The 25,088-nt window shown below is 37.3% G+C and overlaps 1 protein-coding gene and 1 non-coding gene across 2 annotated transcripts; one reads left to right on the forward strand and one right to left on the reverse strand.

Annotated features, from left to right (window-relative positions):
* Nucleotides 1-4,717: 4,717 nt before the first annotated feature.
* Nucleotides 4,718-24,243, reverse strand: LOC142337898 (rap guanine nucleotide exchange factor-like). The gene is made up of 2 exons (XM_075387528.1): nt 19,675-24,243; nt 4,718-5,388 (listed from the first exon to the last, which is right to left on the reverse strand). Exons 1-2 carry the CDS (start codon nt 23,805-23,807, stop codon nt 4,917-4,919), a joined length of 4,605 nt encoding a protein of 1,534 aa, XP_075243643.1. The 5' UTR covers nt 23,808-24,243; the 3' UTR covers nt 4,718-4,916.
* On the forward strand, nt 5,464-5,545 carry Trnal-uag (transfer RNA leucine (anticodon UAG)). Its single transcript has one exon. It is a non-coding gene; the product is annotated as a tRNA-Leu (tRNA).
* Nucleotides 24,244-25,088: the final 845 nt, after the last annotated feature.

Below are 25,088 nucleotides of genomic sequence, written 5' to 3' on the forward strand. Positions count from 1 at the left end.
ATTAAAAAAAAAACAAAAAAACTTGTACGGCCCTCCACTCTTCACCTCAACAAGTTGAAAATTTCGCATTCCTTTTCCTCAAATTGCGCCTAATTTTTTGTGCACTAATTTGATTCATTATTGCAACTCTAGCTTATTCAGCTGATAGCCTCGGTTTCAAATGATGTTTACAGAGCATATTTTAAGCCAAAACTTCATTTGAATTGAAAAATTGAACCCAATTCGGCCCTTTTCATTTGACTTATAAAAACACTGCCAAAATTTATGAATGGTTCGATTAAGATTAGACGAAAATCAACACATTGAGGCGCTTCAGCTTTACACATTTATCCCGTTTTCCTAGGCATATTCTAAAACCCGTCAGAAGAAAACAAGGAAAGGATCAGACCCAAAAATTGCTAATATATGGTTTGAAAGGAATTGACGGGCAAAAAACTAAAAAGCCAAACAAATCTTTCGATCAAACATCACACCATGATCAGTTTTTGTACTTGGAGAATTCTTAATAAATACTGGAACCAAATAACGTTAACTATCACTTAAGGATTGAAACAACGATGAACTCAACCTGTACCCATCCGCTCTTCCTCAATTCAGCAACTTGACTTGTTTCCTTTTCCTCTAGCCGTGCTTTGAAAATTTTTGCGGTTTTTTTCCTTTCTCAACTGAGTTTTCAGCCGGTAGAGGGGTGATAACTTCAGTAAGCGGCTTAAAAGGCTGTTTATAGAGCTTTTCTTCGACCCATACTAAGATTTGAAGTACAAAATTCAAACCAATTCGGTTCACTTTTGATTTGAATTTTAGGAGCAAACAGCCGCCAGTTGAAATAAACTGTCTAAATTTCTGATAGGGTAATTAAGATTACTCAAAAATCAACAAATAAAGCCTGAAAAAGGCGCTCGATAAGTCACAGATAACGTGATCTATCACTCCCAATGCCGTTTCAAACCACAATCACAGCCAAACGGTCAGAGCTAATCTTTTAAAATACACTATAGCTAACGTAACAGAAGTTGTCCTCTGTCTGACTCCTCCACCTGAAAAATCAAGAACACGAAATCATTTTCAGCAATTAGTTTCTGACTTTGAAATTGACAAAAATTGGAATAATAATTAATGGAAAAATTAAACCCAAACGCAAAAGAGGATAACAAGATTGATATCGAACATTAATCGGACCAAAATCGCCGATTCAAATCATTGTAGAACTTTAAAGTAACAGTAACTTATCTAAAGTAACCATAAAATTGGCGTCACTTTGTCTTTGCTTCCAAATTGGTTTAAGAATAGAAAATCAACTTTATATTTCCACAACCTGAAATTTAAGTGCCTTGGTGTTCTTTTATGTTAAAAGTGTGGTCAGACCAAAATTTATTATTTTGCAGTTCAAAAGTAACTTCTAAAAAAAAATTACAGATCCTGTTGAAATCTAACATTAGCCATTCAGTTATGTCAATTTAACTTGACATTTTACAACAGGTTATACCCCAGTCTGTGCGCGCCATAAAGTTCTCATATTGTCCATGAAAAAACGAACTCCGGCACTGATTAAAAAGTTGCAACAGAAAGCTTTTTCAATACAATTTAATGAAGCTGAGCATTAGCGGTTCTCTTCGCTTGACGCCGGTCTGATTTCTAATTCAACTAGACCAATTGAGCAAAAAATTAATCAGACTTAAAATGCTTCGATTTAAATAATAATTTTGATCACATTGGAGTACTTCATTGGTTTAAGATTCTTCAAATTGAAGCTTCTGCTCCTTTTCAAGGCTATTTTGTTGATATTTTTTCTTTTATCCAATATAATTTTTTAAGCTTCAGCTGCCAAATTTTAGTTTTCTTTGGGACTTTGTAGATAATTCTAGTTTACAGCTCATAATAAACATAACCGACTAACGTCCCGCGTATTGCTCTCATAATCTCATAAGACCGGCACGCCGTTCCCATTGTCAGTAACTAGTTATGATTTAGGGAAGCTAGCTTTAGCTTAATTGAGGGGCGTGGTTGAGCACGACATGGGAGGGGGGGAACAATAACCACTTCGGGACCAAATGTCAAAAAGTTGGCAGTGAAGATCACAGAATACATGGAGATGGTCAGCGAGTGGCTGCAAAGCAAGATGTTAGTGCTCTCAGCGGACAAGTCAACAGCCACCATCTTCACATCTTGGTCAAAAGAAGTGGGTTTTAAGCCAGAGGTCTACATAAACGAAGAGAAAATCCCATTCACAAAACACCAAAAGCACTGGGAGTTGCCTTTGACAAGTTCAGTCGAACACGTGAAACAAGCGTGCGAAAAAGTCCAGAATCGAAACAATGTCTTGAAGAAGCTGGCTGGTACTAGCTGGGGGTGCACCAAAGAAACGTTAAGTACCAGCTATAAAGCAATAGGAAGATCTGTTATCAACTACGCTGCACCAATCTGGACACCAGACGTGAGTCAAAGCAACTGGAACACTCTTCAATCAAAACAAAATGCAGCGTTGCGCACAGTAACTGGTTGCGTTCGAATGACCCCAGCGGAGCACCTTCACGAAGAAACGAAATTGAAGGAGCATAACCAACTGTTGTCAAAACAGTTTCTCGTGGGCAACTTTCAACAAGCCAGAGTATACCATCATACTGTTGCCAATGAAGTTAACGCCAGAAACATCAGGGCCAGCCTTTATAGTGAATTTGGAAAAGAAGTAGAAGAAGTGACAATTGGAACCATGATAGTAACGGCAGAACAATACAAAAGTGGACTAAAGGTGTTGCATTACAGAGAAGTGAAGAACGCAGCAGCCGTAAAATCAAAGATTCTGGAAGAGATTCCCCCAAAAATCAACAAGTTGAAGAGAAATTATCAAGGCGCGAACGCACCAGATTAGCCCAACTAAGGTTCGGCTACTGCCCAATTCTGAACAGCTATCTGAGTCGAATAGACGAAGAAATCCAGAACAGCTGCAACCTCTGTAACAACGAAGAACACACTGTGAAACACCTTTTTGAATGTCCAAAGAATCCAATTAGCCTGAAGATTACACACCTCTGGAACAATCCGAATGAAGCAGTGAACTTTTTAAACTTGGGGATAAAGAGAGTTACTGGGTCTCTCAACGCCAAACCAGGGTGTCTCGTGCTCCGGTAGATAGCAGAGGGGGTGCGACGTCAACCTACCAAGGAGTTACTGGGCCTCCTCAGAAAACCAGGGTTTCCTTTGCATTGACCAGCGGCAAGGAAAGTGCACCACAGCTGATCACTACAAGCAGTGTTCCAGATATTCACAACCGGAACACCAAGACGAGACGAGGCCTCCTTAGATCTTCACCAAACAAAGCCAATCGGATTGCAGATGGCTAAAAGAACAACATGGGAATGGGTGGGGGGGGGGGGGGGGGGGTCGGGCGTACTGGGTTACGGAACGCATTTCAGGGGACGGCGACTGGGGTGGGGTGAAGGGGGTCAAACTATAAGAACCGCACTTCATACCATGAAGTGCGGTTACAAGTTTGCCCTCCAATACAAGTTTGTCGAATCACATACTTAGAGTCTAAAAAGCCAAAAGGCTCCAAAAGACAAAGATTCCAATGGTTAAGACGAAAAAAAATCCAGGAAAAAATGCATTAAAAGACCGCAGCACTATAATATAGAAAAACTTGGAGAGCAATTGATTAAATCATATCCTCAATTTAATCGTCTATAAACGGAATTCTTGGTATAAAATTTAAAATGACAATTTGTATATATTATTCTTTTTGATCAAACTTTAATACTGTGATCTTGTGAAATTTATTTATGAAAGAATGCCAGCTTTCATTAATCTATGCAGTTAGATTTACCCATCAGCTCAACTTGAATATTTTATTCTACCCTCTAAATAAAAAGCCAAAAAATGACAAAAATTCAACAATATTGAAAAATTCAGTTAAATCTTTTCTTCAAGTTGCCATTAACTATACATACGTCGCCATGACTGTGGCCAACTTCTGAAAAATCTGAAAATAAAAACAAGGCCGCACAAATTTGGCATCGTTTTTTTTTAAGTTTTCCGTTCTATACTTTTTTGGATTTGAATTTTACACTGAATGGGCTTTCTAATGGTACAACTCATATCTTGGATCTTTTCTGCTAGCGCCCCCCCCCCTCCGCTTAGTTTGGCACCCCCCCCCCCCCCCCCATTTATACATGTTTAAACATACTGTTAAAGGCAAAAAAAGTTTACATAAAGACATATGAACAATATGCATTTATTAAAAGCTAGCATATCTATAGTTTGTAAGTATTAAGTAATTCAACCAAAATTTGTTGCATATAACGTAAGCGTCAATAAAAATTATTTTATTATATCATTTTTGGTGTTATCGGCTACAATAAGGGTTAGATTTTTATTGTTATGGAAACTATTCTAAAAATGCCGTCAATCTACCAAGACAATCTTGTTTCAATGAAATGCAAATGCCGTTCTTACAATTCCCGAAAACTTAGATTTTGGGGGCGTGCTAAATTAACGGCTATATAGAGCTGGTGTGTGTGTGTGTGAGGGGGGGGGGGGGGGCGCTAGCAGAAAAGATCCCATATCATTTGATGTGCAGAAAAGTTAAGATTTTGACTGGAAAAAAGCAACTATAATATAGTTCCCCCATTAAATATACAATGTCTGAAACAAAAAGGCAATTATTAACTATTCCTATATTAACGATAGCGATCGTGAGACGGCTGCGTTGGTTCGAAAAAGATGATATTAAACACTTAAATTCTGTATCTTAAATCGCAATAGATAATTGAAGACAATGATATGAAAAATAAGTAAGCTAAGCTATAGAGGAAAATATTTTCAAAAAGATAAACTTATTTCAGACTATCATTCGCTGTTGTACATTAAACAATTAAGATGCATCCAAAAATTACGCCATCAACATTCAAGCACAATTCATATTATGATTTTCTGGGTTTTGCCGCGGTTTTTAATGCTTCTTGGGATGACAACTTGAGCTTTGATTGCAGTGCTGTGCTGGAGCTGGTGCTCTGCAATGACAGTGGGTTACTTTGAATTAGAAACGAATTTGTCTGCTGGCTATTCACATTGACATTGGGCAATCCAAAGAGATTCATGCTTCGCGCGTACCCAATTTGTGGGCTTTTCGCAACTTGGCTGGTTGCAGATGAAACAGAATTAGTTTGTGGATAGGATTGATAGATGAAATTGGACTTGGGTGACTGTTCCAGATTGAATGTGCCTCTGGGAGAGATTCCAGATAGATTTTGGAGTACCGCAGGTGGAGATCCGGGTACGGTTGTATTTGAAGTAGTTGCGGAATGTTTGACAGGAATCTGCTTGTTTGTTGCAAAAGCAGGCGTTGCTGGAATTCGCATTAGTCGGTCATCCAATCTGGACGTTGATTTGGATCTGAAACAGAATTCAAATCAGGTTAATTCAGTCGTGCACAGCTATCAACAATTTGCTGAATCTTAGTGAATTCAAGGCAAGATGGCCGAGCGGTCTAAGGCGCTAGGTTTAGGCCCTAGTATCTTCGGATGCGTGGGTTCGAATCCCACTCTTGTCACATTCTTTTGCACTTGAGCTGAACCATACTACTTCAATAATAAACATTTTTCAACTTTCAATCGTTCATACTTGTTTTGACAAAAATGAGACTACAATTTCTCGCTGGTGACAAAGAAAGGAATGCCGCGTTTATTTCAGTAGTTGTTATGTTTATGTCGCTGCGTTGAACACATTCATTCTTCAATTGCATCAAATATTGTTTTATTGCTATTGCTATAAAAGATGAACTTTCCGTATGGAATCAGAAAATATATCACGAATAATATCCAGAAATGACACGGATATTTTAGTTGAAGGAACATAAGATCATTATGATCTATGGGGGGCAAAGCAGAATAGATCCGATCATCAAATTGTTCAATATCAAACAAGACAACTATTTGCATTTGTAATTAATTATTTTTTGAGATCTATTCTGTTTTACCCCCCCACCCCAGCTTAGTGGGCTTATAGTTTTTACGCCCCAGGCGCACGTGCTATTTTTTAACATAGTAACGTGCTGTATTACAACATAATTTGTAACGTGGGGGGGGGGCATAAAAACACTGGGGGGCAATAGATCCCTTTTTTGTTGGAAATTTAAAGAAACGGCAGTTTTTTTTTAAAAAAAATTCTAATTGCCGTTTCTTATACTGGTTTTTGTTTCCATTACATTAGAAAATACAGAGCACAATTTTTTGCGAAATCCGGTTTTATTTCAATATTCTGTCTAGTTTCGCGACTGATCGTTCAAACATATATCTAATTTATTAAATGTAAGTCGCACTTGAACGCAATGGTTAACAACGCTCCTATCTTCACATGTTTTAACGATCCTTTAACATGCCGCCTACACGGCCATGCTTAAGTGACTGATCTGCAAATGTTTTTTTTGCTCATTAAGCACACAGCTTAGAAAAAACAAGCGAGTCTGAAAGCTATCGACCAATATTTTTCGTATGTAGCCAATTCAAGAGACAGCAGTAACAGTTGTCGGTAGCGCAAGGGATTAGACCTGTGGCTGTGAAGCGAGGGGTATGGGTTCGAGCCTGAGTCGGTGCCAGAAATGTCCTCTGTTTTTTGTGTCATAAATGGTGAATCTTGTTTTTCAACCACTACTGTGGTTCCTTCTTGCTCCCTCCTTTAATTCCCTTCTTATTGATTCTTCTATATCTAATATTTTAAATGTACGTCGCACTTGAACGCAATGGTTAACAACGCTCCTATCTTCACATGTTTTAACGATCCTTTAACATGCAGCCCACACGACCATGCTTAACTGGCTGATCTGCAAATGTTTTTTGCTCATTAAGCACACAGCTTAGAAAAAACAAGCGAGACTGAAAGCCATCGACCAATATTTTCGTATGTAGCCGATTCAAGAGACAGCAGTAACAGTTGTCGGTAGCGCAAGGGATTAGACCTGTGGCTGTGAAGCGAGGGGTGTGGGTTCGAGCCTGAGTCGGTGCCAGAAATGTCCTCTGTTTTTTGTGTCATAAATCGTGAATCTTGTTTTTCATCCACTACTGTGTTTCTTTCTTGCTCCCTTCTTTAATTCCCTTCTTATTGATTCTTCTATATCTAATATTTTAAATGTACCTCGCACTTGAACGCAATGGTTAACAACGCTCCTATCTTCACATGTTTTAACGATCCTTAAACATGCAGCCTATACAACCATGCTTTGGTGCCTGATCTGTAAGTGTTTTTTTGCTCATTAAGCATACGGCTTAGCAAAAACAAGCGAGACAAAAAGCCATCGACCAATTGTCGTATGTAGCCACTACGGATAGACAACAATAACAGGCGTCGGTAGTTTAAAGTTAACTGTTTGATCTTTTTGTGCTGTCTGCCCACAGTATTAGGCGAGCCCTCTTGTTATATACTAATCAACTGTATATTATACCAATTATTTTCATGTGTTCAGTTCCTCATGGATTGCAACGAGGTCGAACGAATTGTTGAGCAGGACTTCATTTACAATCGTACGCGAAGATCATGTCCGATTTCACTTATGAACCGTTAATGGATCATATTAATACCTAATTTTGTTTAGTTTTACATTAAAAACGCCCGTAAACAAGACGTAAATTAGACTTGCATTCGACGCATTGAGTTATTAAGGCTTGGAGTGAGGCCAAGGGAACTCGATTAAAAAGACTCTCCAACAGAATTAGTTTCATTTACTTAATTCACATCACTAATTGTTGTTTCCCATCTTATTTTCGCTGTTATTGGAGAGTGATGGTTGTGCTACTGGACAGGTTATTATTGGATATTATTGCTCTATTGTTTTATTAACAGACCCAGAAATCACGTACCCAGTTAATGGATCGGAACGAGGCCGTTGTCACCACTAGTTTTCCAAAAACAAATAGTGCTTAGTTCATCAAAACCATTGGCTACAAAAAGTTTCAAGAGATAAACTATTCATCATTAGAAGGCATATGAGAACTGTGATTAACGCAACTCAAAGCCAAGGAAAACATTGCCAGAAAATAGCCGCCGTTGACTCACCTGACGCATATTGGAATTGAAACAAAAAAAATACGAGAGAAACTGACAACAAAGTTTTCTAACTTGGTGTGCAAATTCAGTATATTCGGTCAAATTCTAAAACAACAGTTAATTCAGCTTCTAAACTGAAGGATATTAAGCAGAATACAAATTACAGCTAGCAATCGCCTCAATGAACTTTGATAGCCTAATTCACTATACCTTAATGACCGGGGTTGTCGCACACTTTTGACTTCGACCGTATTCACTACATTGCGTAATTCAATGCGTAAAAGAATTCAAAATCCGTTGAGTTGAAACAGTGAGTGAGGTTAGTCACGAGTCAAACGTGAAAATCGTGACTTATGCAGAACGCAAAACGCGATCAAAAGGTAAAGCGAATTTAAAAAAAACATAGCCGGAAGACTGCGGAATCGACTCCAAGTAATTATTTAAACTAGCCAACCAATTAAGTAATAAAAAAAACAATCAACTTTATTATACTATTCAATTTATTTTTGTCTGCTGTAATTAAATTTAGTTGAACAATTCACTATCAAAAAACATATCGAAAAAAAAAGAAAAATCTAGCAAAACGAAAAGAACCAAAAAAATCTGCATAAAATTTTTAATAATCTTTTTAATGAATGATCTCAAATGAATCTTGTCAACACACCCTAGGAAACAATTCCTGCTGATTTATTGAGCACCTACGCAACATCCAAAACGCACTGTAAAACAAAGCATGAGAAGGAGCGAAAATTTACAAAAACTGCAGAACTTATTAATTTGTGCTATCAAATCTTTAATGGTTTCCATTTAGTAAGCATAGCCCTGTCAACAACTTTAAGTTTAAAATTGAACAAGAAAAAAATATCCTGAATGCCAGAAAACACGGAAGAAAATGGCAAAAACTTTAAAAACGGAGGAGTAGCAAATAAAACGCGCATATATGATTGACATGGTCAAAAAAGCTCCAAATCGCATACTAACTTGTTAATATGAATTGGAAACTTAGCCGGCAGATTGCCGGAAAATATCCGTCGTTGACGCGCTCGATGCACATCGGGATTGAAACAGAAAAATAAGGAACGACAAACTCACCAAACTTTTTTTCTGTTTTTTTTTCTAAGCGTCAAAAAGTGTTCTAATTTGGCGTGCGGTTTTAGTTAAATTCTTAAACTGTACTTAACTCAGCTTCTAAACTGAAAACTATTAAGCTTCATACCAATGTCAGCTAGCAAACACTCTAATGAACTTTGATAACCTAATTCTCAAGGACTTAATGACAGGGCTTTCTCGGTTTATCCCGTCTCTTTTGATTTTGCTCTTTTGACATTGATCGTACTTACCACATTGCTTAATTGAATGCGTTAAATAATTTTAAATCCATTCAGTTGAAATAGTGAGTGAGGTCAGTCAGAAGTCAAAAGTGAAAATCGTAACTTGTGTAAAACAAAAAACGCGATCAAAAGGTAAAGCAAATAAAAAAGGAGAGAGCTTTAGTAATAGCCGTTGAGAGGCTGACGGCGGTTCTTATAAAAAATTTTTCCAAAAAAGGGAAGTAAAAACTGAAGAAAGGGCTACGAAAAAGCCGTACGTAATTAAAATATTTTCCTCGCTTAGCGAAATTTTTTTCACACCCTGTTTTGGGAGTTTCACACCCTGTTTTAAATAAACTCCAAAAATTATCGCTCAAAAACACAAATTTAAAAATAATTAATGGTCTCAAAACCAACAGCTATCAATTAACGGCTTCAAACAATTAACCTATCGAAAACACGCACTACAGTAATAGCATCTATGAAAAAAAACAGATCATGAAATAAATCAAAAGTCAAATATCACCGGACTTCACTCGACTTTCAAAGAAATTAGTCCATTAAATTTAACGTCTATTGCTATCTTTTTTGCGTCGATATGACTGAAGTCATCACTCAGAAGAAGTACTTCCGATTTACAAAAATAATCAAAATGTGAAGAATTTTCCCATATTTCAATACTGATAAAAAGGACAATGGGTCAAGGGTAGGTCAATGGGTCATGGGAAGTACTTCCGATTTACAAAAATAATCAAAATGTGAAGAATTTTCCCATATTTCAATACTGATAAAAAGGACAATGGGTCAAGGGTAGGCGAAAGTGGATGTTGAAGTAGTAATCACAAATTTTTCCACATGTCTTTCTCACCTTATATAATTCTAGCCATTTTTTTACAAACACACATAGAGTTCTGGAGGCACAATGCTCAAAAACTAAATAAAAGTTGAGCGGTTATTAAATATGTAATTATTACTACTGGTTTGAGCACCATTTATATACTGTAAAATAGAAAAAAGTTCTAAGCTTCTTTCTGAACGCATTTTTATTGTTACAAGTTTTTTTCTAAAGGTAGTCTATTCCGTTTGTAAGGAATCCAAAACTGACTGACCTTTTTACCAAAAGCACTATTCATAGCAGGAGTTTGAAAGTTGCAAAGGGATTGAAAAAGTGTCAAGTTGTTATTTCGGCACACTAGCGAGCTCAAGTAGTCTGGAACTCTGGGGATAATGAACCAGACAATAAACCACAGACTAATTTTGTGCAATTTTGTCCAAGTAAACAGTGCAACTAAGTACAAGGTGACAGTCGAAAAACTAACTTGGATGCACAGTTCGTTATCCGTTCTGAAGGCGAAGCTTGGGTAACCCATAATAAAGCTATAGCAACAGTCCAGCCTAGTGAGAATCAAAACTCGAACTCAGTTAACAGATCTTTCAGAATGAAGTCTCTGATGGAAAACTGTGATTCAATTTACAACATTCCGATTCGAAGTACTGACCGTCAGTTAACACTAAAAAAACGCTCTTTAAAATTAGTCTTTAAACATTTCTCCAACTCTAAAATGTTAAGATCTCCACCGCAAGAAAATGCGTTCCTGTAGAATATGTCGAAGACCTCAAAATCATGATTTGATCAAAATAAAAAAATAGAAAAGCCGCATGTGAACAAAAACCACTAGTGAGAAAGGGAATTTCAAAAAATCTAGGACTAGAATGAACTATGAATGGATTGGGAAAACCATTAAATCCGATCCCAAAAATCGAGAAAAAAACAGTAAAAATTGAAGTGAAATTGCCGCTTGTGAACAAAAATTGCCAGCGAGAAAGCGAATTGTTGCTCAAACACCGTTTTCTCACTCTACTTTAAAATTAGAGCCGAAAAAATTCACACCCCAAACCAACTCACATTTTCGCTCCACTTCATGTTTCGGCTTGACCAAAATCACTACTCCAATTTGACTTCAAAAATCATGAAAATGTGTGAACAGATCTTAAAAAAAACATAGCCGGAAGAATTCTGAAACGACTCGAAGGAAAAAATTGCCCCTACTTATGACTTTATAAATAGAACAACTATTGTGAACCCTGAACCTCCAAAAATGCCATCAAAAATAAGGAAGAATAGAAACGGCATTCGAACACAAATTGAACAAAAAAACCAGAAAAACCTAAACAATAGGAAAACCGAATAGGCTAAGAAACTTCTCTAGGTTTAGAAAAAAAGCGAAAAACAGCAAAAAATTAAGAAGAATAATTAAAATGTTTCAGTTTATTGTCATTTTTCTTAACAAAAAAATCGTTTAAAACCTAAGAAAATGTAATCACTTGGTATCTTAAGACTCAGTAACTATCATGCGTCTATTCAAAGCCCATACAAAGCAATATAACAAGACAAAACGCAAAATATGCTAAAATTCGCCTAAAATTCAGCAAAATAGCTGAAAAACCAGCAAAATGGTATAAAATTCTTATTAATGACCAAAAACCTACAAACCACTACTAAAGCAACCTTAAAAATCACACAATATGATAATAAGACTTCTAAACCAAAAAAAAATATTTAAAAAAAACGGTTTTAAAGAGCCGCACGTGAACAAAATTTCGCTCGCTTACAGAAATTTTTTTCACACCTCAATTTCTCGCTCTCTCGAAAACAGCGGAATGAACAAAAAACCACTCTCTTTTTGCTCGCCTCTTCACTTTTGTTCAGCACCCAAACCACTCTAAAATTTTTCACGCGTTTCATTTCCTGCTTCAAAATTCACTACAACTAAAGTGATTAAAAAAAGGACTTCTCCAATACTCCTCTTCGAGTCGTAAAAAAGACAGCGCCCCAATACAATTCAAATTCTTTGAATTGTAAAAAACCAAGAGAAGGCCAATAATAGCCCCAACTATCGCTGAGCGGCTATTAAACAAAACTAAACTAAACAAGCTTTTTAACGAGTCATTAAGAAAAAAATCGGCGTTGTTCAACATTCAGAAAAAAGGCTCCACTTACTTTTTTGCCGACTCTTGCTTTCGTTAAATTGTAATAGGCTACTAAATAACAAAAAAGGAAGCCCCCACAGATTAGTTGACATTAACTTATAGCCCTCTCGCCCTTACTGCAAATATACATAATTGGGGAAGGGGCTATAAAATAAGACCTCAACGTTAGAAGCACAGCTGGAGTAAGGGTGGGTACGGTGCTGATTTTTTGATATACATGACTGCGAGGGAAAACAAAAATTTACTCGTTAAATGGTTCATGGCGCAATTTTTCAGTTAAAAAAACACCTGCATTGGAGATATGGGGGTTCGAACCCCAGAACTTCCGCATGCAAATCGGACGCTCTACCGCTGAGCTATATCCTCTTCATTCCCCCTCGACAATAAAATCAATACACAGTTTCCAACTTGCCAGAAAACGACCAATTTTTTATTAATACTTTCTAACCAGAATCGAGAGGCAATCGAGTTTTCATCTGCACAAGACGGCTTCGTTCGAAAAAAAAAGCTTTTGATTACAGCCAAAATGAGGACGATCTTTCAATTTTCTACCTTTTCGAAAATTAACGTGACATTTCTTTTAACATTTTTCATGTTTTGGAGAAAAAAGATTAAACATTTAGCTGCGCAAGACCATTTTTCACTTTTATACAGAGAAGTTAAGATATTCGTTATTACCTTGGTATCACAACCGACTACCGTCGTAGGAATTACTCTCGAACGACAGGCAAGGGGTTGAATTTGGTTGGGTCTAGCTTAGGACCAGGTACGCCACCCACAACGGATTAAGGGGGTATCCCTTCAAACCACGAAGTTTTCCTTTCTCAGCAGCTTGTGCGAAAAACTACACAGATTTAATGCCCTCGCTAGTTCCTTTTAACAAAAGCAAAATTGCTCGAGGAAGCGAAAGAATACATTTTAGACAAAAACGGTCAAACAAAAATTTTACATTAAAACACACACCCACACAAGCACATACACACACGCACGCACGAAAGCACACACACACACACACACACACACACACACACACACACATACACACACACACACGCACACACACAACAAACATAAACCGACTAGCATCGGAGAAATTGCTCTCTAATCACGTGTGACCAAAAATTTTAACATAACCGACTAGCGTCGGGCAACTTTCTCTCAAACAACCAGCGAGCAGTTGCATTCAAAGTTAGTCAGTTGGAGCTCAGGGATGCTAGCTTACGCGGTCTCATGGGGGGTCAAGCATGTTAGGTTAAGGATGAAATGAGATGGAAGAGGACTGGACGAGAGGTGGAGGGGAGGGAGCTGGGAGTAATGGAGGAGGAGGGACTCCAGATCACCAGGTGGAGGAGTGTGGATGGGGTGTAAGGGGCGTCTCAGAGTGGGAGGGCTAAGGGAAGGGGTCTAAGAACCACCCTTCACGAATTGATTGTCTCCTCAAGTTTTGGTGAATCGCATACTTAGAGACTAAGGCGTAAGCCTCCAAGAGAGCTGCTCAACCACTTAATGCTCTCCAGTCCTTACCCGTTTATTCATTCTTGAGGACGACAAGTTAAATTCATGAGAAGAAAAATCGGCCACGAGCAAAATCGGATAAAACAGACCTTGCTCTTAGCCTTGTATTAGTGCAATTAAAAACCGTAACAATGAAGAAGTTGAACAATATGCGTACTTTCAATTCCAAATGAATACGATATAACAAAACAATGGCCAAAAAAATGCAAAATAAAACTTGCAAAATAGCTGAAACTAAATTTATAAATAAATCTAATCTAATCAAATCTAAATTATCCAATGTTTTTTTGTAAAATAATTTAGCTCCCCTCAAAAACCTTCAATTAGAGCGACATACGCAACTTAACTCATCTCCTTAAGTTAAAGAGAACAAAGTTCGGGGAGTGAAAGTGGGGAGTATGATGTTGGTCAAGTGTGACCAAAAACTTAAAAATGAAATGAACAAAATTCGCTAATAAGAGTGAAAATGACGTCACGTATGCAAGGACGTCAAGTCATATGGTCGTAACCAAAAACCTTGACAAAAAAGGAAATGACAAAAAATATCTCCGCTCCGCTCAACTATCGCTAACGCAGCTATTAACAGTCATTCATTGATAAAAATTCAATTGTCATAAATATAATGCAGGAATAAAATTTTAACCTTTTCTTGGTAACTAAACATACCCGGCAGATTGCCGGAAAAAAGCCGCCGTTGATTCCCAAAACCAAGATTGGGATTGAAAGAAGAGAAAAAATTAATGAAAAAAATGAGTTTTATGCAAAAACAATTTTAAAATGCGAACTATTTTGATGTCATTTTCGAGCTGAACATACTCCTGTTTCGGAGTTAGGGCTAGTTTCAGAACCAATAAACATTAGAGATGGTAACTAAGAACAAAGCTCAAGTAACGGAAATCTAAAATTGGGATTTATGGGTTTATCCCGTTTCTGTTTCTCATTTCGTTTTTCGATTACTGACTCTGTTCATTTTGAATTGCTTTGCTGAGCAATTGCTGTCTAAAAACACTCGCAAACGCTGTCTAAAAACAATGCTGTCTAGTGAAGTCAACGCGAATTGTTGAACAAGCTGAGAACTAAGGTAAAGCAAAAAAAAATTTTATTCGACGAAGTAAAAAACATAACCGACTAACGTCGGGCGAATTGCTCTCAAACGACCGGCGGGCGGTTGTCAGCACCTAGCCACTGTTTAGTGAGGTTAGCTTTCGCTTGATTGAAGAGCCGTGAGGCTAGGGTAATAGACGATATTATCACGCCACATAACAGCCGCTGAAGTCAACAAAAGAGTTAAGGAGAGAGAGAGAGAGTGCGAGGTAAAACGTGAGCGAGAAAGAGAAGGAAAGAAACGCCAACCAACACACACACAGAGAGAGAGAAAGGGAGAGAGAGCTAGAAATTTTTTCCATGAGATTCTAGCCTTGTTAGTAACTAAATCATATAAAAAACTGAAAGTGCACAATTCAGAAGAAAATTTTCCACATTTCGCAGTGACGAAAATGTTCAAAGAACATTTTTTGCCTCTGGATTTTTGTCATGTAACCCATCTGCAAGACTTAAAAAGCTTCGTTGGCCAGTATTAATCGTTAAACCCAAAAAAGGACTCAAAAACTGCAAATAAAATGACAAAAAGTTCAAAAAAAAAATTTAAAAAATCATAAGTTATATTAAAAAATCGATAAAATTTGTGATATTAAAAAGTTCAAAACTATTATATCGCAATAAAAATTGTTCAGTAACCTATTATCAAAGCCTATACGAGGTTTCTTGGGGCTGGAAGAACTTAGATAATGACAAATTTTGAAAAATTTGAAAAAAAAATTCAAGTTTTATCCAACAATTGCTAAAAATCGTGATGTTCAAATGTTGAAAAACATTCTATTACCACTACAAGATATGCAGCAACGTATTATCAAACCCTTCAGGAGGTTGTCTGAACCCTGAGGCTGAAAATCTTGAATAATGAAAATATATGTCAAAAAAATTTAAAAATATAGCAATTTTTGTCAAAAAAATGCTATCGTTCGTGATGTTTAAATCTTGAAAATGATTCCATTACTTCCAGAAACTACATAGTAACCTATTATTAAACCCTCGAGGAAGTTCCTTGGCTCTTGAGGCTGGATAAACCTAAAAAACGACAAAAACTTTCAAAAACATTGAAAAAATTTGCAAAATTTATCAAAAAAATGCAAAAAATTCGCAGTGTTGAAATGTTGAAACCATTCTATTACCACTAGAAACTATTCAATAACCTATTATCAAATCCTAGAGTGGATTCCTTGACACCTAGGGCTGCAAGGGCTGAAAAAACTTAAAAAACTGACAAAAATTTTCAAAAATCTTGAAAAAAATTGTGAAAATTAGTATAAATTTGCGTTTTTTAGCTAGCGGTTGTTCGTCAGTAGCTAGCCACGGGTGTGCACGGGGGTGCCGATGGGGGTGGCGACAGTCGGTTGGGGGGGAGTGGGGGAGCAACAGGGCGGTGGGGGGGCAATAGTGGGGGGGTCAGCAGTGGGGGGGTCTTCAACCTCTAAGAACCGCTGTTCACACCATAAGTATAAGACTCCAAAACTGTTTGAGCTGAAACAGAGCTAAAAGGCTCTAAGAGCACTTAATGCCCGCTGGGCGCTACCTGTTTATCCCGTTTTTGAGGACGAAAAGTCAAAAGCGTCAGACGAAAAATTGGTCAAGCGAAAAATCGCATAAAAAAAAAAGACCGACAGGACTAATATAATTGCTACAAACTTCGTTTGAGAGCAATTAAAAACATAGCAGGACAAGTCCTGACGTACAATTCAAAGAATTTTCATTGACAACAGAAAACTAGACCTAGAACGGACTATGAATGGATTGGGAAAACCGTTCAGAAAAATATCTTATCCAAAAATTGAAAAAAAAACAGTAAAGATCAAAGTGAAATTGCTGCATGAACAAAAAACCACTAGCGAGAAAGCGAATTTTTGTTCAAACGCCGTCTTCTCACTCCACTTTAAATTTAGAGGGAAAAAATTTCACGCCGCAAAACCACTCGCTTTTTCGCTCTACTTCCTGTTTCGGCGTGACCAAAATCACTACTCCAATTTGACTTCAAAAATCATGAAAATGTGCGAACAGATCTTAAAAAAAGACAGCGCCCCAATACAATTCAAATTCTTTGAATTAAAAAAAACATAGCAGGACAGGTCCTGACGTACAATTCAAAGAACTTTCATTGACTAAACAAAATACTAGACCTTAAACGGGCTATGAGTGAACTGGGCCAACCATTTCAAAAAAATTAGAAAAAAAAAGAAAATAGAAAATTGCCGCATGCGAACAAAAAAAACACTAGCGAGAAAGCGAATTTTTGTTCAAATACCGTTTTCTCACTACTTTAAAATTAGAGTGGAAAAAATTCACACCACAAACCCACTCGCTTTTTTCCCTCCACTTCTTGTTTCGGCGTGACCAAAATCACTACTCTAATTTAACTTCACGATTCACACAAATATGAACAGATCTGAAAAAATAAAAACATAGCCGGAAAAATTCCGCAAACAGATCGAAGCAAAAAATTAACGCTACTAACTAACATAAATCTCATAGTGACCAAAATAACTCAGATAATGCTTATCCCTCTAAAATAAAAATTACTTTAAAACAAGAAAATGAAAAAGATTGAAGAAGTATCTGACCAGAAAAGACGATACAAGTTCAAAAATTAATTTTTGTCGAAAACCCATGTGATACGTTGTTTTATTTCGTTGAACCACTGCAAATTGACAGAAAAACCCAACATTTCAGGTAGACAAAACGGAGGTAAGAGAAAGGAAAAGGAAAACAAAACCAAATATTCTCTGTAAAATTGCAAAAAAATAAGCCACAAATTATGGATCAAGTGCCACTATGCTAGAACCAAAGCATTATTTTAAAAAACTTTTGATAAAACTTCTGGTCAAGCGTCTACTGATTCAAAACATGGTCAATTTATAAAAGTAAAATCGAAGAACGAAAAAAGAAAAAAGATAGAAAATTGTAACATCTGTCGTCGAAAAACGCACCAAATAAATTTCAACAACGTCTCTAAAGAAGTTCCTATTAAAAATTATAACAATAAAAAGTAGCAAAAAGCACACAATCAGAAGATTTCAGCAAAAAGAGGCAAAAAAACAACGAAAATTTGCAGAAAACTTCATAAAAATTACTCAACTATCTTTAACAAAATAACCCAAAACTGAAAGCAAAACCATCAACATTCATCAAAAACAACTAATTTGAAAAATAGACAACCGGAAATGCTACAAAAACTTGAACACAAAGCGCGTTTAAAAACAACAAAATTATGCGTTTTTATTACGCAAATAAATTATGAATTTTTTTATTTCACTAGAGAACATAGAGCCAAAAAACGTTCATTGGAGCAAATGGAGTATTGAAAAACTTCCAAAACCATAGGCAAGCAAAATAGGCTAAAAAACTTTTCTAAGATCAGAAAAAAAAACGAAAAACAGCAAAAAATTAAGAAAAATAAACATAGCTGGCAGATTGCCAGAAAATAGCTGCAACAGCTTCGTATATCTACAGTCTCAAAAAAACATCAAAAAAGACAGACCAAAAAAAATGTCTTTTCATTGAAGGCTGATGTTATTTTTGATTAAAATCTGTATAAGTTTTTGCTGCCTCTATTAGCTGCTCTCGAATAACCTTCATTTAGAGTGACACACACCCATTTGACCTTATCTCTTTGAATCAGAGTAAATAAAAGTCAATTCAAAAGTCAGAAAGTCATTTTTGAGAGTAAGTTAAGTCCAGTATGACCGAAAATTTAATCACTCGAATGAACAAACAAACTCGCTCTACTAAGAGCGAAAAATGACGTCACGCGCGCACTTCAGTTGAAATTGTATGAACGAATGAACAAAAAGCAGATTTGAAAAAGTTTTGACGTCACGTGGTCGTAACAAAAATCTTGACGACGAAACAAAAAACCAAGAGAAGGCCAATAATAGCCCCAGCCATCGCTGTGCGGCTATTAAATAAAAATTTCTCAGTTTATTGTCATTTTTCCTAACAAAAAAAAACGTTTAATACCAATGAAACTGTAATCACGTGGTATCTAAGGACTCCATAACTAATAACCGTCTATTGAAAGCTCATACAAAGCCGTATAAAGAAACAAAATGAAAAAAATTGCCAAAATTCGCCTAAATTCAGCAAAATCGCTGAAAAACCTGCAAAAGGGTATAAAAATCATATTAATTGCCAGAAACCTACAAACCATTATCAAAACAACCCTAAAAATAATACAATACCATAATCAAACTACTAAACAAAAAATAACTAAAAAACGGTTTCAAAAAGCCGCATGTGAACACAAAATTTCGTTCGGTTACAGATCTTTTCACACCTCAGTTTCTCGCTCTTTCGAAAACAGCGGAATGAACAAAAAACCACTCTTTTCGCTCCAATCTTCAATTTTGCTCAGGGCCAAAACCACTCAAATTTTTCACGCGTTTCATTTCCTGCTTCAAAATTCACTCCAACTAAATAGATTAAAAAAAGGAGTTCTCCAATACTCCTCTTCGAGTCGTAAAAAAGACAGCGCCCCATACAATTCTTTGAATTGTAAAAAACAGGAGCACTATAATAGCCCTCCTGGAGCACTATAATAGCCGCTATAAGTCAGTTAACTTGAGCTTTATGTGGTCTATTTTTTCTCAAATTTTTTCAATTGTGGATTTGAAAAGTGCAAAACTTTTTTGGGGACTTTTTTGAGAAAACCTTTATGCACACTCAAGGTTTTCCACGTCTAAGTTTGTAAAACATGAGAATTTTTTGTACTAACCTTGAGCTAGACGAGGACGTTGAGCTCAGAGAATCTCTAGAATTAGAGGTCAATTGTTGTACTGTGGCAATTTTGGAGCCAGGACTTGACCCTGGTGCCAGTGAAAGCCTTTCGAGTTGCACCTCATTGTTCGGGGTCGGAACTGCACATTGCAATGGCGATTGAAAAGTTTGCCTACTGTACGGACTTAAAAACGATATCCTTGGAGATGTATCTTCAGTTTCAACGTTGAGAACCAAATCCGCATTGCTTGCAACTTTTTTACCGCTTTCACAATTTACATCATTGACTTGCAGTGGGGATGTATTAGTAGTTAAATTGTCCTTCTCAATAGGAACTGAGTCGTAATGATTCTTCACAGACGGTGCGTCTTGGCTTCTGATCGATATATTGTCCGAAATCGTCGAAGGCGTTTCTTCGCTAGTTTGATTATCGATCGATTTCGAATTCAAAAGTGGCGGCGGTGGCAAAATAGACTCCAAATCTGTCTCGTAATCATCCGGTTCACAATCTAGTGACATCTTTCTCAGAACCTCTTCGTCCGAAATTACACATAAGTTTTTAATATACTGCTCAACTCTCTTGCACATTAATATTTCTTCGTAAATTCGTTTGGGATTATTGCTGCCCAGCAAAATAGACTTTCTCGGTTTATGTACTAACCCGTTTCGTTGTACAACTGGAGTTTCTAGGCTTATGTCTGTAACTGATCTCGAATTCTCCCGTTCGTGACTGATCGACATATTACTCTGGTTGTTATTGATAACTTTGTTTGGTTTAGTTACAAGTGACTTCAAAAAATCTCGATCCGGCTTTGAGGATATTGACGTATAGAAACATTTAATCTCTTTACTGATCAATCGCAGTTTTTCGAAATTAATCAGGTCGTCAATTTTTGACTCGTTGCCCAAATGAAAAACTGTTAAATCTTTGATGAAAATAGGATAAATTGGAATTACGGGTGTCGATCCTTTATAAGCACTGAGTAAATTTCGATACTTTGCCATATTTCTCGAGGGATCTAAAACTTCATCTAAAACTGACTTCAATTTAGTTTCACGCGATGGAACTTTTTCAAATGTGAAATCGAGTCGCGTAACACAGTTATGACCCAAACCGCTCAAAATTGCAAACATTGAATTGAAATTGCGCAATTCTCGACAAAATTTGGCTATTTTGATAAATTGTTTGATAGTTTTGGCACGCTTGCTTAAGCTTTTCTCGCTGCAAATAGTTTGTATGACCCAAAACATTTCTTTATTTGAAAGATCTGTAAAATCATCAACAGTTGTGTAAGATTGATACTTGACGTCTTTCTGCGGTAGCTTCCAAAGCATTTCAACATATTGATGAGGTAAAATCTTCTGAACAACAGAAAGGTCACGCAACGTCAACTGTATTGCAAGTTCCAAAGGTTTCAGATCCAAAAATTGCACGTTCGCATCTTTGCGCAGTTCTGCTATCGATTCTTGAGGAAGTAACCGGTCAGGTTTATTAACAGGTTTAATATAAAACCTGCAAGCAGGTTTAATTCTGTCAATAATATCATTGTGTTGTTCTGCTAGGCGAGTTTGCTTCACCATCCCTGACGCGGAGACCTCGACGTGATACAAAACGTATTCTAAAGAATTTTGAAACTCAAAGGCGTCAACAGCTTTGCTAACAATGTGTCGTATCGAAGTCAACTCTGAGAAACTTAAGTACTTGTAATTTTGATCTATTGTGTAAATTTTCAAAGCAAAATCTGAAGCATCGTCGAGTTTATTATTTCCCGCGATGTTTGAAACATCCGGGTTGCTTGTCGAGTTATTCAACATTTTGGAGAGAGGGTTTGGGGGTAAAAATGGAAAGCGTTTCTTCAGTCGCGATTTTTCAATACGTTTTGACGAAGTCGGTAACTGCCCATTAGGTAAATCATTGCTTTTATCAAAAACAGGTACGCGCGTTGATTCATCTTTTCTCGGTAAATTATAGTTTGAAATAAATGACGTTGTTGAATTGCGGCCATTGGTTGCTTCACTTGGTACAGAATTCTGTTTAGTAATCACTCGTTTCATTCCTAAAACGTGATGCTTAACTGTCAGCCAGCAATATTCCTGTGACGCAATTATACTGATCGTTTCTTTGTAAGACAGCGCTTCCACGTTTTTGTTGTTTACTGCAATTAAATGGTCGCCAACTTTCAAACCTTCGACTTTTTGCTTGAACGTTTTGATATACGACCCTTTGCCTCCAAATGGGGTCATTAAATTAAATGGTAGCTCATCCCGTCTTATGACCGAATCTAGCTCCACTTTCCGCAATTTTCCCTTTTTGCCGCAAATCTTTACCAAATTAGAGCTTTCCTTCGGTTTGCCTTCGTTTTGAAGTTTGTCGTAAAAGTTTTCGAGAAAGAAACTCAAACTTGAATTCGCTTCAAAGTCAATGTAATGGTTTGCAACCCACGAAAAGACAACTCGAATTATTCGGTCGCGCATACAAGTTGGTGATTGATCATAAAACCATTTATCAAGTTTTTCAGACACAAAAGTAGGATCTTTAATGAAGGACCTGTAAGTCAGCAGGAAATCCTCAATATAAGAAGTTTCAGACGCCGAATGGTCTTCAACCAAGTGCGAAACTAAACGTGTCGGCTCACCCATTTTCACAACCAAGCTTTCGTCGTCGATTTTATCATTAGTTAGATCTCTGGCTTCGGTAACTAAAACCGGGCGATTGCTGCCGTCGCAAACAATTCGTTCATACTGGCTGTGCTTTTGGATAACTTCGAAGTAGTCCTTCTCAGGAATGGCTACAAACTGGCAGTCTCTTTCCAAAGTAATCATTGTGCCTTGGTGATACTGGGGCACCGGTTTCTTACGATCCAGGCCAAAATACTGACCCATTTCGTACAGACGTTTGGACCCATCTAGCTTAATATTCACACACTGTCCATTGATAACAACACACCACGAATCAAGTTGTTCCCCATTTCGTAAAATTTCATGGTCTTTATCAGGCACATGCGCGTATTTCATGACGTATGAGAAATCGAGCCGCATTTCTGCGCTCATGCTTGAAAAAGCGCTGAAATGTTGCAGGAAATCTGCCAGCAGTTTCACGTCGTCAAAACTCCGATCGACTGGGGACTTTTTAAGGATTCTTAATTCGTCAAAACAGGAATCATACTGAACTTCGGCATAAATTTCTTCTTCGGGCGGGGAGCAGTAATAAACTTGTTCGCGGGGATCCGGTTTTATTATGTGACTGTAAACGTGAAATTCATCTAATCTCGTGTTAGATCCAAAAGATTCGCCGTCCGAGGTGAGAAACGAACCGCTGCCATTTGATGACATCGAAAGGCGGTTACATGAGTTGGGTCGGGCTCTGTAAGGTGGGGGAAGTGGCGGTTTATTACTGACCACAGGAGCAACAAGCTCTAAATTTAAGTAAGCGCCAGGATTTGATGAACTGTTAGCTTGTTCGTAAATACCCAATTGTTGAGGACTTATGAGACCTTGTTGCAGATTATTCAACCTCTGTTGGGATAGATTTTGCTGCTGAGAAAGCTGGAAAGCGATTGATTGCGAGCTTACACTACCTGCACTGGAGGAATAAATTTGCGGTTGCTGTAATAAAAACTGATGACTTTGTGAGATAGAAACTCCCGCAGATGGTTGTGGTACCATTGCTGCATTATTCGTAGAACTGTACCCTTTTGCCCGAATTTGAGATGCAATGACCTCAGCATTCGGAATTGAGCAAATATTTCTGTTGGGATAATCAATGACTATAAATTCGGAAAACTCCAGGGCGTAGCATGCATAACCGCGACGACCGTCGTCGGTGGCATAGAAGCCGAAACTGTCATTTGGCCGAAACGATTGAAATCCTTCCGGGGTTTGAACACACACAGTTCCACTTAGCAGAACAAACCAGCATGTTGCCACATCTTTTGCGTTGTAAACATTTGATCCGCGTTCCCGGCAATCATAATACACGGTTCGGCTCAGAGCAGTCAAACAGGCGTCACTTACGTTACAGATCGGACTTAACGTTTGCAGATAGTACGAAATGTAACGAAGCTCCAAATCGCGCCTTTGTGAAGGTCGAGTTTTTAGATACTGTATGAACTGCTGATCAATTATAACCATTTTAAAATTTTCACAATCAGAGTAAGTTAGTAGAAATTAGTGATGGTGTTGTAATAAATAAACGTAGTAAAAATTGGTAGTAATAAAAACTATCTCGCGCGTTATAATCTTCGATTGTTACTCAATGAGCTGTAATTGGTATTACGTTGTCTCGCTGCGATTAAACATGCATTTGTAAAACCAACAGAAGTCGGCCAAATTTAGACGAAAGGAGACCATGACCCTGTTTCCAAATTACTTTGACTCCGGGGGTCTTTTTGGACCTACAGCTTATCAAATAGTAGATCACAAACCAGTCAGTTGTCTCTCGTGCATATTGGCATGCAACCTGCCTATATTAGTACCATCTAACTAAAATCTAAAAATAAAAGATATCATTCACTTTATCCGGTTTTAAATTTGTGATCGAAACAGGCGTAAACAGAATGCGGTCAAACGAATCTCTCTTATTTTGCAGTAGTTTATGGCCACTTTGCAACTAGAGTGATTACAATGACTGTTGATTTAGTGGTCGCTTTGAACTAAGTATAATTCCGTTCTAATGACAGGTAAATAAAAATCAATTGACCAAAATCAACGAATGACAAAAGTTCAAACATTGTTTCTACCGATTTCAATTAAGCAGCTGAATTGAAAATCGATGCTTCAGACATTCAGAACATTATTAGGTATTGAAAAACATTTCAAGAGAGACAACCATGTTGAGGTAAAGTCACAGCACCTGACTATTAATATACTATGTTAGCGATAACTTCAGTTCCAACACAAAAAAACTGAATGTGTCAAAACCGCTTAGGGATTGAACCATTTTTTCCGCCACCGTTGCCATATAAAGGGTGGTAGAAAAAGATAATTCAGCCAACTCCATTGTGGCGTAAGTTATGCAACTGTTGTATTCGCAATACGAGATGACTAAATAATTACAACATGGTTGTCATCGCCGGTGAGAAAATAACAAACTCCGAGAAGAAGATTAATCAAGAAGGCGATAACAACAGTGTGGTGATGATCTAAAAAAACTCTACAAATTATGCAACTATTGCATAATTTACACTAGCCTGCATTCTCGACTGTTTTGATGTTGACATAACGTCGACTTTCTTCAATTTTTCTTAAAAAAAGTAAATAGAAAGGACCGTGTACGCCATCTGGCAACGATGTGTACACGGTCCTTTCGGCGGCCCAGTCACAAAAATAACTAACAAGTGGAGAGGAAAGCACCTATATATATATATATATATAATTAGCACACATAGGGAACTGGACGGCCCAGTCACAAAA

The sequence above is a fragment of the Convolutriloba macropyga genome, chromosome 4, assembly GCF_964194025.1.
Source record: "Convolutriloba macropyga chromosome 4, txConMacr16.3, whole genome shotgun sequence".
Classification (NCBI taxonomy): Eukaryota; Metazoa; Xenacoelomorpha; order Acoela; family Convolutidae; genus Convolutriloba; species Convolutriloba macropyga.